General features: G+C 38.5%; 1 protein-coding gene and 1 pseudogene across 1 annotated transcript; both read left to right on the top strand.

Annotated features, from left to right (window-relative positions):
• Positions 1-1,110: 1,110 nt before the first annotated feature.
• LOC113882249 lies at positions 1,111-2,033 on the top strand (annotated as a pseudogene).
• A 13,960-nt stretch (positions 2,034-15,993) lies between these two features.
• LOC113882248 (olfactory receptor 4C13-like) lies at positions 15,994-16,920 on the top strand. Its single transcript, XM_027525465.1, has one exon. It carries the CDS (start codon positions 15,994-15,996, stop codon positions 16,918-16,920), a length of 927 nt encoding a protein of 308 aa, XP_027381266.1.
• Positions 16,921-22,362: the final 5,442 nt, after the last annotated feature.

Genomic DNA, 22,362 nt, shown 5'->3' with positions numbered 1-22,362 from the left:
TCCCTAACAGATTCTTATGTATTGAACACCTATGCAAGAGTTTTTTATCCATGTCTACTGAATCTGTAATTTACTTTATATTTTTACAACAATATAACAATGTTAAATTGTATGTGGATAAAAGTTTTAAAGGATAAAACATCAATTAATAAATGCCATAATCATCTTCAAAGTAAAATGACTCAGTAAGATTCTCTTTCTTAGAGGCAAGAATATTTTCACATTAACCCCAGAAAGAGTATCAGAAATTATTAAATTGGAATGCAGCTTCCTTTCAAAAGCTTGTTTCTCATCAAGTAATGATAAACATAGCAGGAGAATGAGAATACTTAAATTTCTCCTAAGTTTATGGTTAGGACAAGCAGTTGTATACTTATCCATGGAAAATGGCAATTCACCAAGCATTTAGTCATCATCTAATAGGTTTCAAGAACTACAGATATTATGCCAGGTACTATGATAAGTGAGGAAACACAATTGAATGCTATATGTGTTCTGATAAGTACCAGAGAGGATGAGTTGCCAAAGACTTTTATATATGTGTATGTATGTATGTATATATATAATCCTTAAAATGCCTGCTTATGATAGATATTTATTGATGATGTCTTTCCACAGTAAGAGCAGAGGGTTCAGATGCAAATTCTAATAGAAGAGGGAATAACTCTTACATCTGAGGGGTAACTCTAGGCTTACAGGATAAATCTGAGAATTGCAATTTGTAAATTGACTAAAAGGAAGGCTCAGAAGTACAGAGCACTAAGATGACTTATCAGATTCACGTGGAATTGGAGCCAGGAGAAAAATCCAGATCCCATGTAGATAGCCCAATGTTTTCTTGGTAAATTAAAAGTTAACCAATAGATGTTTACAGGTGAGAGAGACTAGATGTCTGAAGAGGTAGAAAGCATCATGGAGGAAGAATTAAAAAGAAAAAAAAAAACACATTAAAACAACTACAGGGCAAAAGTACCAAGGACATGCTACACAGTCATTGTAACTGCTCTGTTTTTGTTCTAAGACATTCAGACAATAACTCTTTCCTCATTAACAAGTATCATTCTTTATCTTTGTAGGCAATTCAGGCCCCAGGAAGGTGGGAGTTCGTAAATGAATCTCATGGCTCCCAACAATGTGACTGAATTTGTTCTCTTGGGACCCACACAGAATCCACACTTGAAGAAAATACTCTTCATTGTCTTTTTGTTCATGTTCCTTTTCACTGTGCTGGCCAACCTGTTCATTATCATCACCATCTCCCTCAGTCCCACACTTTCTGATCCCATGTACTTCTTTCTCACTCACTTGTCCTTCATAGACGGCATCTTCACCTCTTTCACCACCCCCAAAATGATCACTGACTTGCTGCACCAGAGGAGAACCATCTCCTGGGCTGGCTGCCTGCTCAACTCTTTCTGAAGCACTTCCTGGGAGCATCACAGGTCATCGTCCTCACTGTCATGGCCTATGGCCACTACGTGGCCATCTGCAAGCCTCTGCACTACATGGCCATCATGCGACAGGGCCTCTGCCAGCTCCTGGTGGTGGTGGCCTGGATTGGGGTGTTTCTGCATGCCACCGTGCAGATGTTATTTACTGTGGACTTGACCTTCTGTGGCCCCAATATCATTAACCACTTCATGTGTGATTTCTTTTCACTGTTGGAAATTGCCTGCAGCAACACTTCTAGGCTGGGAATGGTAGTGGCCACTAACAGTGGCGGCATGTGCTGACTTATGTTTTTAATGCTGCTCATCTCCTACATAGTCATCCTGAGCTCCCTGAAATCCCAAGGTTCTGAAGGATGGTGCAACACCCTCTGTACATGTGGCTCCCACTTTACAGTAGTGGTGCTCTATTTTATCCCTTGTATTTTCACCTATACCTGTCTGGTGATCAGTTACCCTGAAGACAAGTTGGTGAGTGTGTTTTTTGCAATCCTCACTCCCATGTTAAATCCGATCATTTACACAGTGAGAAACACAGAGGTGAAAAATGCTGTGAGGAGTTTGTTGAAGAGGAGAGTAATGTAGCTGTTCATGATGCCAATTAGAGGATGATTTATATGCATTGATAACCTTGAGCCTATTGTAAATTATTATAGAAACTAAAACACTTAGCAGAATATTGACAGAAAAAAAAAAGGCTCTGAAACTAATATTTGTTGATAATTTAGTATTGGCTAGACACATCTTCAGAGAAGGAAATGGCACCCCACTCCAGTACTCTTGCCTGGAAAATCCCATGGATGGAGGAGCCTGGTAGGTTGCAGTCCATGGGGTTGCTAAAAGTAGGACGCAACTGAGTGACTTCACTTTCACTTTTCACTTTCATGCATTGGAGAAGGAAATGGCAACCCACTCCACTGTTCTTGCCTGGAGATCCCAAGGATGGCAGAGCCCAGTGGGCTGCCGTCTATGGGGTCGCACAGAGTTGGACATGACTGAAGCAACTTAGCAGCAGCAACAGCATTTGTTGGTTATTGAATATGGGTATGGGTAGGCATGTTGATAACTTTAATGGTTTTTTATAATGTCTCTATGTTTATGACAATGGAAAGAACAACTGTAAACCCTTTAGTTTGATATTTGTAGAGTAAGTTTTCCTCCGGATTCTTACGGTTATTTTTTTCATATTTTTTCATGTATGTTACTTTGATGAAGTTTTCATAGGACCTTGATCTCAGAACTTTTCCTTTTGCTTTAGCCTGTTGTAAATCAAACAAGGAATAGAAATTCTTAGGTAGATACATGGGAAAGGGACAGTTGAGTGAAGGAATAACAACCAGTATTTTTTTCTGTACTATGAATATGCCAAAAGCAAAATGAGTGACACCAACAAAAGGAAGAAAGAATAATTCACAATGTAATTTTCTTCCTAAGAGAAAAAAAAAGCAAACATTTTCAAATTACTCAATTTTGTCTCTTTTCCAAAATGTCTCCATAGCTCACAATTTCCTTAAGTACAGAAGAAATTTTTCCATTCCTCAATACCAAGTTTGAGGAATCATTTGGAACAACAGTAAAAATATTCTACAAATCTCAGAAGAAAGTCACATGATTAGTATGCAATGATATTGCCCTATATGTATGATACATGTATTCATATTTTAAGAACCCCTTTTTTATCTGTCAGGCAATCTTTTCAGTTGATTTATCCACATACTAAACTGATACTAAAGTGATACCAGTATCATTATCCCCATTTTACAGAGAAACAATTTGAAGCCAAGAGAGGTTTACTAATTTATTTGCCTCAGATCTGAGGAACTGTTATACTAGAATAAAGTTACATTACAAACTTCCAGCCTATGGGTAATTCATGTTGATGTATGACAGAAATCAGATTAATATTGTAAAGCAATAGCCATGTCTCACATATAGCAATGTATTTTAGCAGTAGAAGTTTATTCCTTTATTGAAAGTTGAAGTTATGTCATTTCAGTTTTACAAAAGAACACCATTAGTATGTTAAAGGTAACCTGTAATGGAAAAGGATCTCAAATAGAATCCATTCAGTTCAGTTCAGTAGCTCAGTCGTGTCTGACTCTCTGTGACCCCATGGACTGCAGCACTCCTGGCCTCCCTGTCCATCATCAACTCCCAGAGTTTACTCAAACTCATGTCCAGTGAGTCGGTGATGCCATCCAACCATCTCATCCACTGTCATCCCTTTCTCTTTCAGCCCTCAATCTTTTCCAGCATCAGAGTCTTTTTAAATGAGTCAGCTCTTTGCATCAGGTGGCCTAAGTATTGGAGCTTCAGTATCAGTCCTTCCAGTGAACACCCAAGACTGATTTCCCTTTGGATGGACTAGTTGGATCTCCTTGCAGTCCAAGGGATTCTCAAGAGTCTTCTCCAACACCACAGGTCAAAAGCATAAATTCTTCGGTGCTCAGCTTTCTTTATAGTCCAACTCTCACATCCATACATGACCACTGGAAAAATCATAGCCTTGAATAGATCGACCTTTGTTGGCAAAGAAATATCTCTGCTTTTGAATATGCTGTCTAAATTGGTCATAACTTGCCTTCCAAGGAGTAAGCGTCTTTTAATTTCATGGCTGCAGTCACCATCTGCATTGATTTCGGAGTCCAAAAAAATAAAGACTGACACTGTTTCCACTGTTTCCTCATCGATTTGCCATGAAGTGATGGGGCCGGATGCCACAATCTTAGTTTTCTGAATGTTGAGCTTTAAGCCAACATTTTCACTCTCCTGTTTCACTTTCATCAAGAGGCTCTTTAGCTCTTCTTTACGTTCTGCCATAAGGGTGGTGTCATCTGCATATCTGAGGTTATGGATATTTCCCCCAGTAATCTTGATTCCAGCTTCTGCTTCTTCCAGCTCAGCGTTTCTCATGATGTACTCTGTGTATAAGTTAAATAAGCAGGGTGACAATATACAACCTTGATGTACTCGTTTTCCTATTTGGAACAAGTCTGTTACTCCATGTCCAGTTCTAACTGTTGCTTCCTGACCTTCATACAAATTTCTCAAGAGGCATATCAGGTGGTCTGGTATTCCCATCTCTTTCAGAATTTTCCACAGTTTATTGTGATCCACACAGTCAAAGGCGTTGGCATAGTCAATAAAGCAAAAGTAGATGTTTTTCTGGAACTCTCTTGGTTTTTCGATGATCCAGTGGATGTTGGCAATTTGATCTCTGGCTCCACTGCCTTTTCTAAATTCAGCTTGAACATCTGGAAATTCATGGTTCACATATTGCTGAAGCCTGCTTAGAGAATTTTGAGCATTACTTTGCTAGTGTGTGAGATGAGTGCAATTGTGCATTAGTTCGAGCATTCTTTGGCATTGCCTTTCTTTGGGATTGGAAGGAAAACTGACCTTTTCCAGTCCTGTGGCCACTGCTGAGTTTTCCAAAATGCTGGCATGTTGACTGCAGCACTTTCACAGCATCATCTTTTAGGAATTGAAGTAGCTCAACTGGAATTCCGACACCTCCACTAGCTTTGTTCATAGTGATGCTTCCTAACGCCCACTTGACTTCACGTTCCAGGATGTCTGGCTTTAGGTGAGTGATCACACCCTCATGATTATCTGGGTCGTGAAGATCTTTTTTTGTACAGTTCTTCTGTATATTCTTGCCACCTCCTCTTAATATCTTCTGCTTCTGTTAATCCCATAATATTTCTGTCCTTTTTGAGCCCATTTTTGCATGAAATGTTCCCTTGGTATCTCTAAGTTTTGGAAGAGATCTCTAGTCTTTCCCATTCTACTATTTTCCTCTATTTCTTTGCACTGATCTCTGAGGAAGGCTTTCTTATCTCTCCTTGTTATTCTTTGGAACTCTGCATTCAAATGGGTATATCTTTCCTTTTCTCCTTTGCTTTTCATTTCTCTTCTTTTCACAGCTATTTTTTAAGGCCTCTTCAGACAGCCATTTTGCTTTTTTTGCATTTCTTTTTATTTGGGATGGTCTTGATCCCTGTCTCCTGTATAATGTCGTGAACCTCCATCCGTAGTTCATCAGGCACTCTGTCTATCAGATATAGTCCCTTAAATCTATCTCTCACTTCCACTGTGTAATCAGAAGGGATTTGATTTAGATCATACCTGAATGGTCTAGTGGTTTTCCCTACTTAATTCCATTTAAGTCTGAATTTGGCAATAAAGAGTTCATGATCTCCTCATGAGCCACAGTAGAATATATGTACACACACACACACACACACAATCAAATCACTTTGCTCTGCATCTGAACACTAACAATGTGTTGCAAATTAACTAATTTCCAATAAAAGAAACATTTAAAAATACTTTAAAAAAACTAACAAATCTTAGTAAGATGGATTTCTTTTTGGGGGGAAAACAAAGTCCACTTTGGATTATTATTATTATTTTTTTATAAGTGAAACAATTACCAGTGTTGGTCTTCATAAAAGTCAGGTGGCTAAGGTAAACTTTAAGAAAGTGGGAGAAACCCATAATGTTTCTGAAAAGTCATTCTACATTATTAATAAGTAAGTGTTATTCACTCAGTCATGTCCCATTCTTTGCAACCCCATGGAGTGTATCCCGCCAGGTTCCTTTGTCTTTGGAATTCTCTAGGCAAGAATACTAGCATGTGTAGTCATTGTTTTCTCCAGGGGATCTTCCTGGCTCAGGGATTGAACCCAGGTCTCTTGAATATCAGGCAGATTCTTTACCATCTGAGCCAAGTGGACCATAAAGAAGGCTGAGTGTGAAAGAATTGATGCTTTCAATTTTTGGTGCTGGATAACCAGCAAATTTGGAAAACTCAGCAGTGGCCACAGGACTGGAAAAGGTCAGTTTTCATTCCAATCCCAAAGAAAGGCAATGCCAAAGAATGCTCAAACTACTGCACAATTGGACTAATCTCACATGATAGTAAAGTAATGCTCAAAATTATCCAAGTCAGGCTTCAGCAATGCATGAACCATAAACTTCCAGATGTTCAAGCTGGTTTTAGAAAAGGCAGAGGAACCAGAGACCAAATTGCCAACATCTGCTGGATCATCAAAAAGCCAAGAGAGCTTCAGAAAAACATCTATTTCTGCTCTATTGACTATACCAAAGCCTTTGACTGTGTGAAACACAATAAACTATGGAAAATTCTGAAAGAGATGGGAATACCAGACCACCTGACCTACCTCTTGAGAAACCTATATGCAGGTCAGGAAACAACAGTTAGAACTGGACATGGAGTAACAAACTGGTTCCAAATAGAAAAAGGAGTATGCCAAGGCTGTATATTGTCACCCTGCTTATTTAACTTACATGCAGGGTACATCATGAGAAACCCTGGGCTGGAAGAATCAGAAGCTGGAATCAAGATTGCTGGGTGAAATATCAATAACCTCAGATATGCAGATGACAACACCCTTATGGCAGAAAGTGAAGAGGAACTAAAAAGCCTTTTGATGAAGGTAAAAGAGGAGAGTGAAAAAGTTGGCTTCAAGCTCAACATTCAGAAAACGAAGATCATGGCATCTGGTCCCATCACTTCGTGGGAAATAGATGGGGTAACAATGGAAGCAGTGTCAGACTTTATTTTATTTATTTTTTTTTGGGGGGGGTGCTCCAGAATCACTGCAGATGGTGACTGCAGCCATGAAATTTAAAGACACTTACTCCTTGGAAGGAAAGTTATGACCAATCTAGATAGCATATTGAAAAGCAGAGATATTACTTTACCAACAAAGGTCTGTCTAGTCAAGGCTATGGTTTTTCCAGTGGTCATGTATGGATTTGAGAGTTGGGCTGTAAAGAAAGCTGAGCACCAAAGAATTGATGCTTTTGACCTGTGGTGTTGGAGAGGACTCTTGAGAGTCCCTTGGACTGCAAGGAGATCCAACCAGTCCATTCTGAAGGAGATCAGCCCTGGCATTTCTTTGGAAGGAATGATGCTAAAGCTGAAACTCCAGTACTTTGGCCACCTCATGCGAAGAGTTGACTCATTGGAAAAGACTCTGATGCTGGACGGGGGGGGGGGGGGGGGGAGGGATTGGAGGCAGGAGAAGAAGGGGACGACAGAGGATGAGATGGCTGGATGGCATCACTGACTCGATGGACATGAGTCTGAGTGAACTCCAGGAGTTGATGATGGACAAGGAGGCCTGGCATGCTACGATTCATGGGGTCTCAAAGAGTTGGACACGACTGTGTGATTGAGCTGAACTGAACTGAACTCAACATTCTTGAGATCCCCTTGGACAGCAAGAAGAGCAAACAAGTCAATGCTAAAGGAAATCGACCCTGAATATTCATTGAAAGGACTGATCCTGAAGCTGAAGCTCCAGTACTTTTGCCATTTGATATGAAGAGTCAATTCATTGGAAAAGACATTGATGCGGGGGAAGATTGAGGGTAGGAAGAAAAAGGTGTGACAGAGAATAATGTGGTTGGATGGCATGGTTGGCTCAATGGACATGAGTTTGATCAAACTCCAGGAGATAGTGAAGGACAGGGAAGCCTGGCATACTTCAGTCCATGGGGTCACAGAGTCAGACATGACTTAGTGACTGAGAAAACCACAACTCTTTTAATATTGTTCATGGGGTTCTCAAGCAAGGATACTGAAGTTCTTTGCCATCCCTTTTCAGTGGACCACGTTTGTCAGAACTCTCCACCATGACCTGTCCATCTTTGATAGTCCTGCATGGCATGGCTCATAGCTTCACTGAGTTGCACAAGCCTGTGATCTATGTGATCATTTTGTTAACGTTCTGTGACTGTGGTTTTCATTCTGGAGGCTGTGAAATTATAGTTATTACTTCTTCTGTCTGCCCTCTGATGGATGAGTAGAAGAGGATTGTGCAGGCTTCCTTAAGGGAGGGATTGGCTGTGGGGAAAACTTGATCTTGCTCTGGTGGGCAGGACCGTGCTCAGTAAGTCTTTAAATAACTGACTGTTGGTGAATGGGGTTGAAGCTCCAATACTTTGGCCACCTGGCGTGAAAAGCCAACTCATTGGAAAAGACCCTGACACTGGGAAATATTGAAGGCAAGAGGAGAATGGGGCAGCGGAGGATGATGTGGTTAGATAGCATTACTGACTCCATGAGTTTGAGCAAACTCCAGGAGATAGTGAAGGACAGGGAGGCCTGGCTTTTTGCAGTCCATGGGGTCACAAAAAACCAGATACTAGTTAGTGACTGAATAAAAACAACAGCAAACCTTTTTATAGTTTCAAACTCTTTCTTTTCAGTTGAGTCAAAAGAAGTATTGCATATCTTTTTACAATAACATAGTTCTCAGGCAGAGCACTAAATAAGCTTCAGTCAACTCCTCCCACACAAATAACCAACAAAGACCTACTGTACAGCAAAGGGAACACTGGTCAATGTAAGGTAACAACCTAAATGGATAAAGAATCTGAAAAAATAATAGATACATGTATATGTATAATTGAATCACTTTGCTGAACACCTGGAACTTTTACAGTATTATTGATCAACTGTTCTCCAAAATGGGTTTCCAAAGTGGCTCAGTGTAAAGAATCTGCCTGCCAATGTGGGAGATACAGGTTCTATCCTTGAGTTGAGAAGATCCCCTGGAATAGGAAATGGCAACTCGCTCCAGGATTCTTGCCTGAAGAATCCCAAGGACAGAGGAACCTGCTGGGCTACAGTCCATGGGGTTGCAAAGAGACAAACATGATTGAGCAACTGAGCATAATAGCAGTAGGATTTCCTGGTATAGCTCCAAGAACTCCACTTTTGAATAATTCTTTACACAAAAACCTTCACTGATTTAGACCTAACTACACTCTCTTCTTTTTATGCTACTCTAGGGTTTGAGGAGCTAGACTAGAGAGGTGTAGGGATTCAAAAACAATCTCTCTAACCAGACCGTAACTATTTAAATAGAGGCTGGATGACCACTCAATGGATTATTCTGAATGGATTTCAATCTTTTATGAGCTTTAGGAGTGATGATTTTGTCCATACATGCTAATTCTCTGATCTGACTCTACATTTCATTCCAGAGTTGAAAGACAAGTTCAAGATATTTTAAAGATGGCACTTCAGCAAAATCCTGATCACATGGAGTTCTTTCAGATCAGATCAGACCAGTTCAGATCAGTCACTCAGTCGTGTCCGACTCTTTGCGACCCCATGAATCACAGCACGCCAGGCCTCCCTGTCCATCAGCAACCCCCGAAGTTCACTGAGACTCACGTCCATCGAGTCAGTGATGTCATCCAGCCATCTGTCGTCCACTTCTCCTCTTGTCCCCAATCCCTCCCAGCATCAGAGTCTTTTCCAATGAGTCAACTCTTCGCATGAGGTGGCCAAAGTACTGGAGTTTCAGCTTTAGCATCATTCCTTCCAAAGAAATGTCAGGGCTGATCTCCTTCAGAATGGACTGGTTGGATCTCCTTGCAGTCCAAGGGACTCTCAAGAGTCTTCTCCAACACCACAGTTCAAAAGCATCAATTCTTTGGCTCTCAGCCTTCTTCACAGTTCAACTCTCATATCCATACATGACCACAGGAAAAACCATAGCCTTGACTAGACGGACTTTTTTTGGCAAAGTAATGTCTCTGCTTTTCAATATGCTATCTAGGTTGGTCATAACTTTCCTTCCAAGGAGTAAGTGTCTTTAAATTTCATGGCTGCAGTCACCATCTGCAGTGATTTTGGAGCCCAGAAAAATAAAGTCTGACACTGTTTCCACTGTTTCCCCATCTATTTCCCATGAAGTGATGGGACCGGATGCCATGATCTTCAGTTTTCTGAATGTTGAGCTTTAAGCCATATTTTTCACTCTCCACTTTCACTTTCTTCAAGAGGCTTTTTAGTTCCTCTTCACTTTCTGCCATAAGGGTGTTGTCATCTGCATATCTGAGGTTATTGATATTCCTCTTGGCAATCTTGATTCCAGCTTGTGCTTCTTCCAGTCCAGCGTTTCTCATGATGTACCCTGCATATAAGTTAAATAAACAGGGTGACAATATACAGCCTTGACGTACTCCTTTTCCTATTTGGCACCAGTCTGTTGTTCCATGTCCAGTTCTAACTGTTGCTTCCTGACCTGCATACAAATTTCTCAAGAGGAAGGTCAGGTGGTCTGGAATTCCCATCTCTTTCAGAATTTTCCACAGTTCTTTAGATAGTTTCAAATCCTCCTTCAGGCTTTTATACCTGCTATCACAAATATTATTATAGCACTGTAATATTGGAGTGTCCTTTCAAACTAGGTTTTGTCACGTGGTTTCAGTTTTATTAAACTCTTTTCTTTCATGACACATGTTGTTCACAGTGACACTTTCTCTGGAACCAATGAGAATTATGTACAATTTATTTTCTTCTTCTTAATGCAATTATATTTGAACACCGTAAGTATTACTCTACATAAGAATATTTATGAGTTTAATTGATTTAAATATATTTATAAAATAATTCCATACATCGATGTTTCTGTTCATGGATGTTTGTAATGGGCTTACAGTTGGTGATATCAAACAGTTCATTCTGCTTTAGTTATAGAACAATAATTTAATATAAGTATTCTGGCCTGGGATTTAGTGCTCTGGTTTCTAAATTCCCCTTGGAAAATGGCATTCTTATTCTTTGTCTTATATTTCTTTGCTATGAATTGTGAATATCATTGCTTATTTCTCTATACCATATGGATTAATACAATTAAATGTAAATGACTGAAATAGATGCTTTAATCATCTTTAGATATAATTGAATAAGGAAACTATTTTCATTAACATCTTGTTAATCTAATTCCAGAATTATCCAAAAACAACTATTTTGAGAAGTACTGGTGTGAAAACTTCACCTGGTGTGAAGTTCCAATAGTATAATAGGATTCATGATTATTAGTTAATGTACATCTGAAAAAAATATTTAAAAATTATTATTTGGATAAATGTAGATCAATCAAAACAAATTATTTTAATAAAAATTAAAAATCAGATGATTGTCTACCTGAATGCTTATTTTATATAATATTAAAGCTTCGTAATAAACTCAACTGTTTTCCAATACCTAATTTCACAGGTGATCAACTTTTTTTTCTCTAGTCTTAGTAGTTTGTCTACATATAGACTTCATGTAGAAGTTAAAAATTAAAGATGAGAGACATACAAGTTCTCTACTGTTCAGTTAACTTATATGAAATAATTGTGTTATTGGCAAGATCTACTAATGATGATGCAATACCTCTGAGATCCTATTAGTCATAGCTAAGAAACTTTATAGAATTCACCTGTATGCAAGACATGTGGTAGTACTTTTAAGGCAATCCAAAAGCACCACTTTTAAGTCAACAAAGATACTTTTTGTAGCTGAGCTAGTTGGAATTTTGAAATCTTACTATTTTACTTCTTTCTTGGTGTACTAACAACTGCTTGGGGCCCTGGCCAAGAACCTATGTCAAGTTCATAGGTAAGTATTTTTTTTTATTTTTCCCCCAAGAAATCTCATAATTAGAGACTCTCAGGTATAAATGGACCTTAAAATCTTATAATCACCACTCATCCACACTGATATGACATTTAAATCACTTTTTCAGCTTACAAAACATTAAGAAAGATAGACTCAAATAATACTATCAATTTATAAGTAAAAATATTTTGAGTCCTTATTTCTTATGACATATTTACATTAGAATAATAATACAGTTAGAATTAAATTAGAATAATTATGCAATTCAAATTTGCATCAAAATTTTTCTCCATTTATGTTACAACTCATGTATGTTTCAATGATACTGCACAAGTTTTAAAAATATCTTTAAAAACCTATATATTATAAACAGTGCTGCAGCAATGAACATTATGTATAATATCATATATGAAACGAGTCGCCAGTCCAGGTTTGATGCGCGATACTGGATGCTTGGGGCTGGTGCACTGGGACAACCCAGAGGGATGGTATGTGGAGGGAGGAGGGAGGAGGGTTCAGGATGGGGAACACATGTATACCTGTGGCAGATTCATTTTGATATATGGCAAAACCAATACAATATTGTAAAGTTAAATAAAATAAAATAAAACCTATATATTAATCAAAGAGACACACTATATTTTAATTATCCATTTCTCCACTGTTGAACATTCTATTTCATTCTCGTTTCCCACAGCTCTGAAAATTTGTGTAGAATATAACTGTAAACAACTATTTTTATCTGTTAAAAATATTTTCCATTAGAGTGTCTTCCTAGAAAGAGTATTGTTGAACCAAATAAAAGTCAAAAAGTTATTTTTTTGTCATTATTTCTAAACCTTATTAATAACATCTAACTCTTGCTTCTTTACTCTATAACTTTTTTTGCTCTGTTGTGGGGTCTCACTTTAGAATAAGGAAATAAGGTGAAGCCATTGCACTTTGTTTCCACACAGGTATGAATTCTTCATCTTGGATAACTAAAAAATGAAGATATTCATCCATTTGTTTTTGAAAACAAAAATATATTTTCACAGAATACATTTTATTATATTTATGTTTTCTCTTGTCTTTTCTTTGCAAAATTTCTGGCAAGTTTCCCATCCCATTAGTCATCCAGTAGACTGTAACCAGGAAGGATGGATGACTGACCCTATAGTAAGATGGGAGAAGGAGGCGTAGGAATCATGTAGCAGAAACATAAAAGAGTGAGAAGTTCAGCATATCATGGATGGATGAACTGCGGCTATTTGGTAATGAACCCTCAGACAGCAAGTGTAATGAACAGAGAAACACCTCGTGACAGTGTGTGGGAAAACGTATGTTTATATACACTGTTTTGTTCCAAGAAATACTTGTTGAACATGTGAGCTTGTAAATAGATACTCCCTGAAATCTCAGTTGGTAAGGAATCTGCCTGGAATGCAGGAGACCACGGTTGGATTCCTGGGTCAGGAAGGTCCGCTGGAGAAGGTATATGTTACCCACTCCAGTATTCTTGGGCTCCAGTATCCCTTGTGGCTCAGATGGTAAAGAATCTGCCTGCAATGCAGGAGACCTGGGTTCGATCCCTGGGTTGGGAAGATCCCCTCGAGAAGGGAAAGGCTACCCCGGTATTCTGGCCTGGAGCATTCCGTGGACTGCATAGGTATGGCCTAGAGAATTCAATGGACTGTATAGTCCATGGGGTTGCAAAGAGTCAGACACGACTGAACAACTTTCACTTTCGCTTTTTTTTCCCCCACTTCTTAAGTAAATACTTTATACGTTTGTGTTAGCCTCTGTATACAATAATATATGTGTAGTTCTTTATCTATCTTATCTAGCAATATATTATTTCTTTCTCTTCCATACATTATTTTATTTTTTTTTAGAACTTTGAAAATAAGGATTTCCTTTGCTTGAAAGATCCTTGTGTACTGAACACGCCTAAAAGAGCTTTTATATCCAAGTCTATAGAAGTTGTAAATTTACTGAATATGATTATATTAAATTATATCATAATAGAATTTTGAAAAATAGAAGTATCAAATAATGAACACACTATCTTGAAAATAAATTAATCCAGGAAATATTATTTCCTATAGGCAATTAAAATTTTCATACTAACATGATACAATGTGTCAGAAACTAAATTTCAGGAGTTCACCTTCCTTTCAAATGTTTATTTCTGTTTCTTATCAGTTCATTTCAGTTCAGGTGCTCAATCATGTCTGATTCTTTGCAACCCCATGAACTGCAGCACGCCAGGCCTCCCTGTCCATCACTATCTCCCGGAGTTTACCCAAACTCATGTCCATTGAGTCAGTGATGCCATCCGACCAACTCATCCTCTGTCGTCCCCTTCTCCTCCTGCCCTCAATCTTTCCCAGCATCAGTCTTTTCCAATGAGTCAGCTCTTCACGTAATGTGGCCAAAGTATTGGAGCTTCACCTTCAACATCAGTCCTTCCAGTGAACATCCAGGACTGATCTCCTTTAGAATGGACTGACTGGATCTCCTTGCAGTCCAAGGGACTCTCAAGAGTCTTCTCCAGCACCACAATTCAAAAGCATCAATTCTTCAGCGCTCAGCTTTCTTTTATAGTCCAGTTCTCACATCCATACATGAATACTGGAAAAATCATATCCTTGACTAGATGGACCTTTGTTGGCAAAGTAATGTCGTGGCTTTTTAATATACTGTCTAGGTTGGTCATAACTTTCCTTCCAAGGAAAGTCTTTTAATTTCATGGCTGCAGTCACCATCTGCAGAGATTTTGGAGCCCCCCAAAATAAAGTCAGCCACTGTTTCCACTGTTTCCCCATATATTTGCCTTGAAGTGATGGGACCGGATGCCATGATCTTAGTTTCTGAATATTGAGCTTTAAGCCAACTTTTTCACTCTCCAGCAGGAAGAAAAGAGCACTTGGAATCCTTCTAGGTTTATGGTCATGGGAAGCAGTCATAATTTCCCCATGCATGTTAGTCTCTCAGTCATGTCCCATTCTTTACAGCCCCATGACTATAGACCACCAGGCTCTTCTGTCCATGGGATTCTCCAGGCAAGAATACTAGAGGGGGTTGTCATTTTCTCCTCTAGAGGATCCTCCTGACCCAGGGATTGAACCCAGGTCTTCTGCATTTCAGGGAGATCCTTTACCAGCTAAGCCACCAAGGAAGCCCTATTTGCCTATGGTGAATGGCAACTTATCCAACATTTGCTCATCACCTAATAGGTTTCAGACACTGAAGCCATAGTAGCAGATTCTATGGTAAGAGCCCCAAGTGGTGCTAGTGATAAAGAACCCTCCTGCCAATTCAGAAGACATAAGAGATATGGGTTCAGTCCCTGAGCTGGGAAGATCTCCTGGAGAAGGGCATGTCAACCCATTCTAGTATTCTTGCCTGGAGAATCCCATGGACATAGGAGCCTGGTGAGCTATAGTCCATACAGTCACAAAGAGTTAGACACAACAGAAATGACTTAGCATGCAGGCGCACATGGTAAGAGCGGAAACAGTGCTGAAAACTTTTGTGTTTTGAATGGTTCCAAGCATAGTGTCATCAGTGACATATGTGTTTCCCTATGTTCCCTGCTTGCAATACATACTTGTTGATGGTATATTTCTTTCCACAGTAAGAGGTGACAGTTCAAATGTAAATTCACATGGAATAGAAAATAACTCTTATCTGTGTATAGAACTTCTCAACTTACAAGATACATCTGAGAATTATTATTTGTAAGCTGAAGGACAGAGAGAAGGGCTCATGAGGCACTGAGATGACTTTGCAGAATCGCTTTGAGCTGAAATAATAGAAGAATCTAGATTTCATGTAGACAGAACACTGATTTCTCAATACATTACACACCAAACATTGCTCTATGGGTGTTTAACAGGTGACAGGCACTAGGTGTCTGTAGAGATGGAAATTATCTTGGAAAAAAATTTAAAAAAGGCTTGAAACAAGAACTGAGACAAAAGTGACAAGGACATGCTCCACAGTAAAATAATCATTCTTTCTTTGTTGTAAGAAATTCAGATCAAATTAATTTCGTGGTTAATGGATATCATTATTTTTAAACTTATTTGTAGATAATTCAGGACATAGGAACGTATTACTTCCTAAATGGATGTCCTCACACCTCCCAACAACGTGACTGAATTTGCTCTCTTGGGGCTCACACAGAATCCACATTTGCAGAAAATGCTGTTTATTGTTTTTTTGCTCATTTTCCTATTTACTGTGCTGGCCAACCTGCTCATTGTCATCACCATCTCCCTCAGCCCCACACTTTCAGCTCCCATGTACTTCTTTCTCATTCATTTGTCCTTCATAGATGGCATCTTCACCTCTGTCACCACCCCCAAACTGATAACTGACCTGCTGTACCAGAGGAAAACCATCTCCTGGAGTGGCTGCCTGATTCAAATCTTTCTGGAACACATAATGGGAGGTTCAGAGATCATTCTTCTCATTTCCATATCCTATGACCACTATGTGGCCATCTTCAAGCCTCTGCACTACACGACCATCATGAGACAGGGGCTCTGCCAGCTCCTGGTGGTGGTGGCCTGGCTCGGGGGCATCGTGCATGCCACCGTGCAGATTCTTTTCATTGTTAACTTGACCTTCTGTGGTCCCAACGTCATTGATCACTTCATGTGTGATTTCTTCTCACTGCTGGAACTCGCCTGCAGTGACACCTACAGGCTTGGCATCATGGTGGCAGCTAACACTGCAGGAATGTGCTTAGTGTTTTTTATCATGCTCCTCATCTCCTACACAGTCATCCTGCACTCTCTGAAATCCCACAGCTCTGAAGCATGGCACAAAGCCCTCTCTATATGTGGCTCCCATTTCACGGTAGTGGTGCTCTTTTTTGGTCCCTGTATATTCACCTATATGCGTCCTGTGGTCACCTACCCTGTGGACAAATTTGTGGCTATGTTCTTTGCAATCCTCACTCCCATGTTAAATCCCATCATTTACACAGTGAGAAACACAGAGGTGAAAAATACCATCAGGAGTTTGTTGAAGAGGAGAGTGATTTAGGCTGTTCATGCTGCCAAGAAAGTGATTGTTTATATACATTCAGAGGGTAAATGTATACATACATACATTTACCTGTTGTAAAGTGTGAAAGAAAATTAAGAAATTTTGTAGATCATTAAAAGAAAGAGAGAGAGAGAGAGAGAGGGGGGAGAGAGAGAGAGAGAGAGAGAGAGAGAGAGAGATCCAGGAACTAACACTTGTTGATTTTTAATCTTGGCTAGGCATTATTTTAAGCATACTGATATGTTAATGTACACTGCCAAAGTTTCAGTGTTCATAGGTTCAAAATGGGCAATGAAAAGAACATTAAATCCACAGTTTGATGATTGTAGAGTAAGAAGTTTTTCTCCAGTCTTACTGCTGCTTTTTCAGATTATTTATATATGTTACTTTGATGAAATTGGCTTTTCCATAGGACCTTAACCTCATTTTTTCCCCCATTTTTACTTACCCTGTGGTAGAGCAAACATTGGATAGAAATATTGGGTAAATGCATGGTGAAGAGGGAGTTGAATGAAGGAATAATAGCTAAATTTTCCCCTGCACTATGGATTTATCAAAAGCAAAATGAGTGTCACTGACAAAAGAAGGAAAGAATATTTTACAATCTATCTCTAATTCTCTTTTTAATAGAGAAGTTAAAGCAGAAATTTTGAAATTACTCTTAATTTGCTCTCTTTTTCTTAAATATCCCTATGGCTCACATTTTTTATTGAATATAAATAAAACATTTTCATTTTTTTACACCAAGACTTGAGGAACCAGTAAACATCTCTTGCAAATCTCAACAGAAAAGCATATGGTCAATTTCCAAACCTGTTGCTCTGTAGATCTGATTCATATAAGTACATTATATGAACCCTTTATTATCTACCAGGTACATTCACTTCAGTTGATTTATCCACAGCCAAAACTGGTAGTTTCATTATCATTGTTCCCAATTTACAGATAAGCAAATTGAAGCCAAGACAGGTTTACTGATTTACTTGCCTCACATCACACATGCTTCTCCCGTAAATTATGTCCAGAACCTATAACTCTAGAATGAAGTTTCCTTACAAACTTTCAACCTAGGCCTTCTAACTCAATTTCTTTCAAAGGAGTTGTCTGTGGTATGTTTTTTCACATGGATAAGAAAATTATCTGTGATCTTAATGATTTACCTCTTTTGTGACGATGGTGTTAATGTGTTGCAGCTTTGTCTCACATGTTATGATATACTTCAGCAGTACAAGTTTATTCATTTTTTGAACGTTCAAGTTATACCACTTCACTTTTACAAAGAAACATTAGTATGGTAATGGTAATCTAAAATGGAAAATAATCTCAAATAGAATATATATATATATGTATTATACATATATAGATATGTATATTTATAAATAAATTGCCTTGCTGTGCACTTGAAGCTAACCCAACGTTGCAAATTAACTGTGCTTCAATAAAAAAAGAAATATTTAAAACCTCACCAACATTTGTATGATTATGGAGTCTTGTGTTGTTGGATTTTGTAAAAACAAAAATCCCATTTTTTTTAATTAGTAAAATCAAGTACTAATGTTGTTCTTCATAAAAACCAAGTGCTTAAAGTTAACTTTAGAAAACTGGGAATACCTGTAATGCTCCTCTATATACATGGTGAATACCAGGTCATCCTACATTATTAATAACTATAAACCTAAGTTTCTCTGACTACATCACAGAAACCCATTTTACTTATCACAGATGTCACTTTCTTAGACTCAATTATGAACTGGAGCTATTTATTCCATAATTTAAAAATACACTAATGCTTGAACATGGTACTGGTGTAATGGTATTTAGTAAATTGTGCATAATTATCTCAAATTCATAGGAAACAACACTTTTTTTCACAATGTCTAGGCCTGGAAGGTGATAGAATCAGCATTTAATCTATTAAATGGTCGTTTGAAATTTCTGGTGAGAATTAAACCTTTCAACAAATCAAGACTAAATGATATGTGGTTTATTATGAGGAGGAGATAAGAAAAGATGAGATTAAACCAAGGGCAGTGAATAGAAAAGTCTTGAGTAAATGTTTCTACTCTAAGACCAAAAGAAAGATTTGAAGATGGAAAATAAGACCAATGATTGTGTTTTAGGGGGCTATATCAGAGGCTCAATGGAGGAATGAGAAAATTAATGCTGCATGAATTAATATTTTTCAACAGAAAACTTGGAAGGTGTCAGAACTGATGAAGGATGTGTAGGCTATATGGAATCTCAGTGGGTGAAGTTTTGCTGGTTGTAAGTTTAAATCTCATTTTGAAATTCCTTTTCACTCATTCCTGATAATATCTCCTGAGGAGCAACTACTGTGTGACTACTTTTGATTCCTTAAATATATATATATATCAGTCATAGTTATGTTTCTCCTAAAAAGTTAATGAGACAGAATGTCTGGATCTGGTGTATAAGGATACTTTGTTTTAATATGGAAGTTTTATTTGGTGAAAATTTTAGGAGGCATTAAGTGAGTGAAGTGAGTTCACTATTGTTGAAGGCCAACTATGAGACATACATTTTGACAGGTTCTTTACAAACTTAAACTCTCTTATCATAGGGACAGGTATTAGTTGATCGAGTTTCACTCCATTGTATGCAAGAGGGAAATGAAACTCAATAAACTTAAGCAAGCATATGAAGTCTCTTAGAGTTGGATTCCTGTATTCACCCCACTTCACAGAACTCCTCCTGTCATGATGTGAAAAAGTCAAAACATGGATCTGACCACTGGCCACATTGTGAAGACTGTCATTGAGGCATTACTCTCTTCCGGGGGGCAGTGCGGGGATTCAGTTTCACTTTATTATTCTCTCTGCTGACCTTCAATTACCAGGCTACTCTCTTGACCCTTCTCTCTTGCTGGTAGTCATGCTCAGTCACTAAGGTGTGACCCCTCCAGTGTCAAGGAAAAGTCATCTGATGATCTCTTTTCTGAAGACATATTACCTTCATGGGCATCATGAAAAATGGACTCAATAAATGGAATTCAAATGTCTGAGTTTCAAAGGAAGTGCCACTTGGGTGAAAGAAACACTTAGTTGAAAACAAGCAACTCAGTCATTGAGGAGACTGACATTCTGTTTGAGCATGAGATTATCACCTTGAATAGTTAAGTAAGTACTGTGTCCATAGGGCTTCTCACATTGCTATGCCATAGTGTTAACATGTATTACTGATAAAAAAAAGGGGGGGGGCCTCATGAGAAATTCACTTTCAGAAATTTTGATTATTTAGTTTATCCACACATAATTGTTCTGTTTATTCAGTGAGACAGAGAGTTGTGGGACCTGCGTATACATGTTGAAGATAAAGGGTTATTTTTATGTGAAAATAAGATCCCAGAGGAATAGATGGATAATAATAATGTAAAATAAGCAGAGTGACAATATACAGACTTGACATACTCCTTTTCCTATTTGGATGTCCAGTTCTAACTGTTGCTTCCTGACCTGCATATAGGTTTCTCAAGAGGCAGGCCAGGTGGTCTGGCATTTCCATCTCTTTCAGAATTTTCCAGTTTATTGTGGTACACACAGTCAAAGGCTTTGGCATAGTCAATAAGGCAGAAATAGATGTTTTTCTGGAACTCTCTTGCTTTTTTGATGATCCAGTGGATGTTGGCAATTTGAACTCTGGTTCCTCTGCCTTTTCTAAAACCAGCTTGAACATCTGGAACTTCATGGTTCACATATTGCTGAAGCCTGGCTTGGAGAATTTTGAGCATTACTTTACTAGCATGTGAGATGAGTGCAATTGTGTGGTAGTTTGAGCATTCTTTGGCATTGCCTTTCTTTGGGATTGGAATGAAAACTGAGCTTTTCCAGTCCTGTTGCCACTGCCGAGCTTTCCAAAATGCTGGCATGTTGAGTGCAACACTTTCACAGCATCATCTTTCAGGATTTGAAATAGCTCAACTGGAATTCCATCACCTCTGCTAACTTTGTTCGTAGTGATGCTTTCTAAGGCCCATTTGACTTCACATTCCAGGATGTCTGGCTCTAGGTGAGTGATCACACCATCGTGATTATCTGGGTCATGAAGATCTTTTTTGTACTGGAAGAATCACAAACTAGAATCAAGATTGCCGGGAGAAATATCAATAACCTCAGATATGCAGATGACACCACCCTTATGGCAGAAAGTGAAAAGGAACTCAAAAGCCTCTTGATGAAAATGAAAGTGGAGAGTGAAAAAGTTGGCTTAAAGCTCAACATTTAGAAAACGAAGATCATGGCATCTGGTCCCATCACTTCATGGCAAATAGATGGGGAAACAGTGTCAGACTTTATTTTTTGGGCTCCAAAATCACTGCAGATGGTGAATACAGCCATGAAATTAAAAGACACTTACTCCTTGGAAGGAAAGTTATGACTAACCTAGATAGCATATTCAAAAGCAGAGACATTACATTGCTAACAAAAGTCAAGGCTATCATTTTTTCAATAGTCATGTATGGATGTGAGAGTTGGACTGTGAAGAAAGCTGAGCACTGAAGAATTGATGCTTTTGAACTGTGGTGTTGGAGAAGACTCTTGAGAGTCCTTTGGACTGCAAGGAGATCCAACCAGTCCATTCTAAAGGAGATCAGTCCTGGGTGTTCTTTGGAAGGAATGATGCTAAAGCTGAAACTCCAGTACTTTGGCCACCTATTCAAAGAGTTGATTCATTGGAAAAGACTGATGCTGGGAGGGATTGGGGGAAGGAGTAGAAGGGGATGACATAGGATGAGATGGCTGGATGGCATCACCAACTCAATGGACGTGAGTCTCAGTGAACTCCGGGAGTTGGTGATGGACAGGGAGGCCTGGCGTGCTGCAGTTCATGAAGTAGTGAAGAGTCAGACACGACTGAGAAACTGGACTGAACTGAATAATGTAAAAATATAATATTGTTAGTAACAGGTAAGATGAAAAATATTTTTAAAGAGTGTGATAAGGTAAGACTAGCTGGATATAGATCTGTGTATTTGTTTGCAGCACAGCAAGAGTTTTGGTTTGGTCTGAGTTTAAATAACCACATTATGCCCCTTTCTTTTATTTATTTATTTATTTTCCCTAATGCGTATTTGAAATGTAGGCACTATCTATTACCACAAGATAAAAATAATTTCTTTTGGGGTGAACATTTCTTTCTGTTTTTTATACATAATGCATGAATACACGTAAACACATACATAGGTAGTATATTTGTGGTATTGCTATTTTAAATGAGGAGGTACTTAAGAAAACAGAATTTTGAAGAAAGGAAATTTAAGGGACAATAGTGAAAAAAAAAAAAAAAAAACCATTGAGGAATACTGTCTTAACTTATATCTAAACCTTTAGGTAAGACCGCAGATTAACTTTAGAATGCTAGCAAAGGTCATCCAAACATAGAGGTTCGAGCATCACCGGTGATGATAGTATTCAGTAAAAC

The sequence above is a fragment of the Bos indicus x Bos taurus genome, chromosome 23, assembly GCF_003369695.1.
Source record: "Bos indicus x Bos taurus breed Angus x Brahman F1 hybrid chromosome 23, Bos_hybrid_MaternalHap_v2.0, whole genome shotgun sequence".
NCBI classification, from domain to species: Eukaryota; Metazoa; Chordata; class Mammalia; order Artiodactyla; family Bovidae; genus Bos; species Bos indicus x Bos taurus.
This window is presented reverse-complemented; position numbering and strand designations above follow the sequence as displayed.

Bases quoted from the DNA above. Each gene is read 5' to 3' on its own strand.
- LOC113882248 (XM_027525465.1), top strand. From the start codon at position 15,994: ATGGATGTCCTCACACCTCCCAACAACGTGACTGAATTTGCTCTCTTG.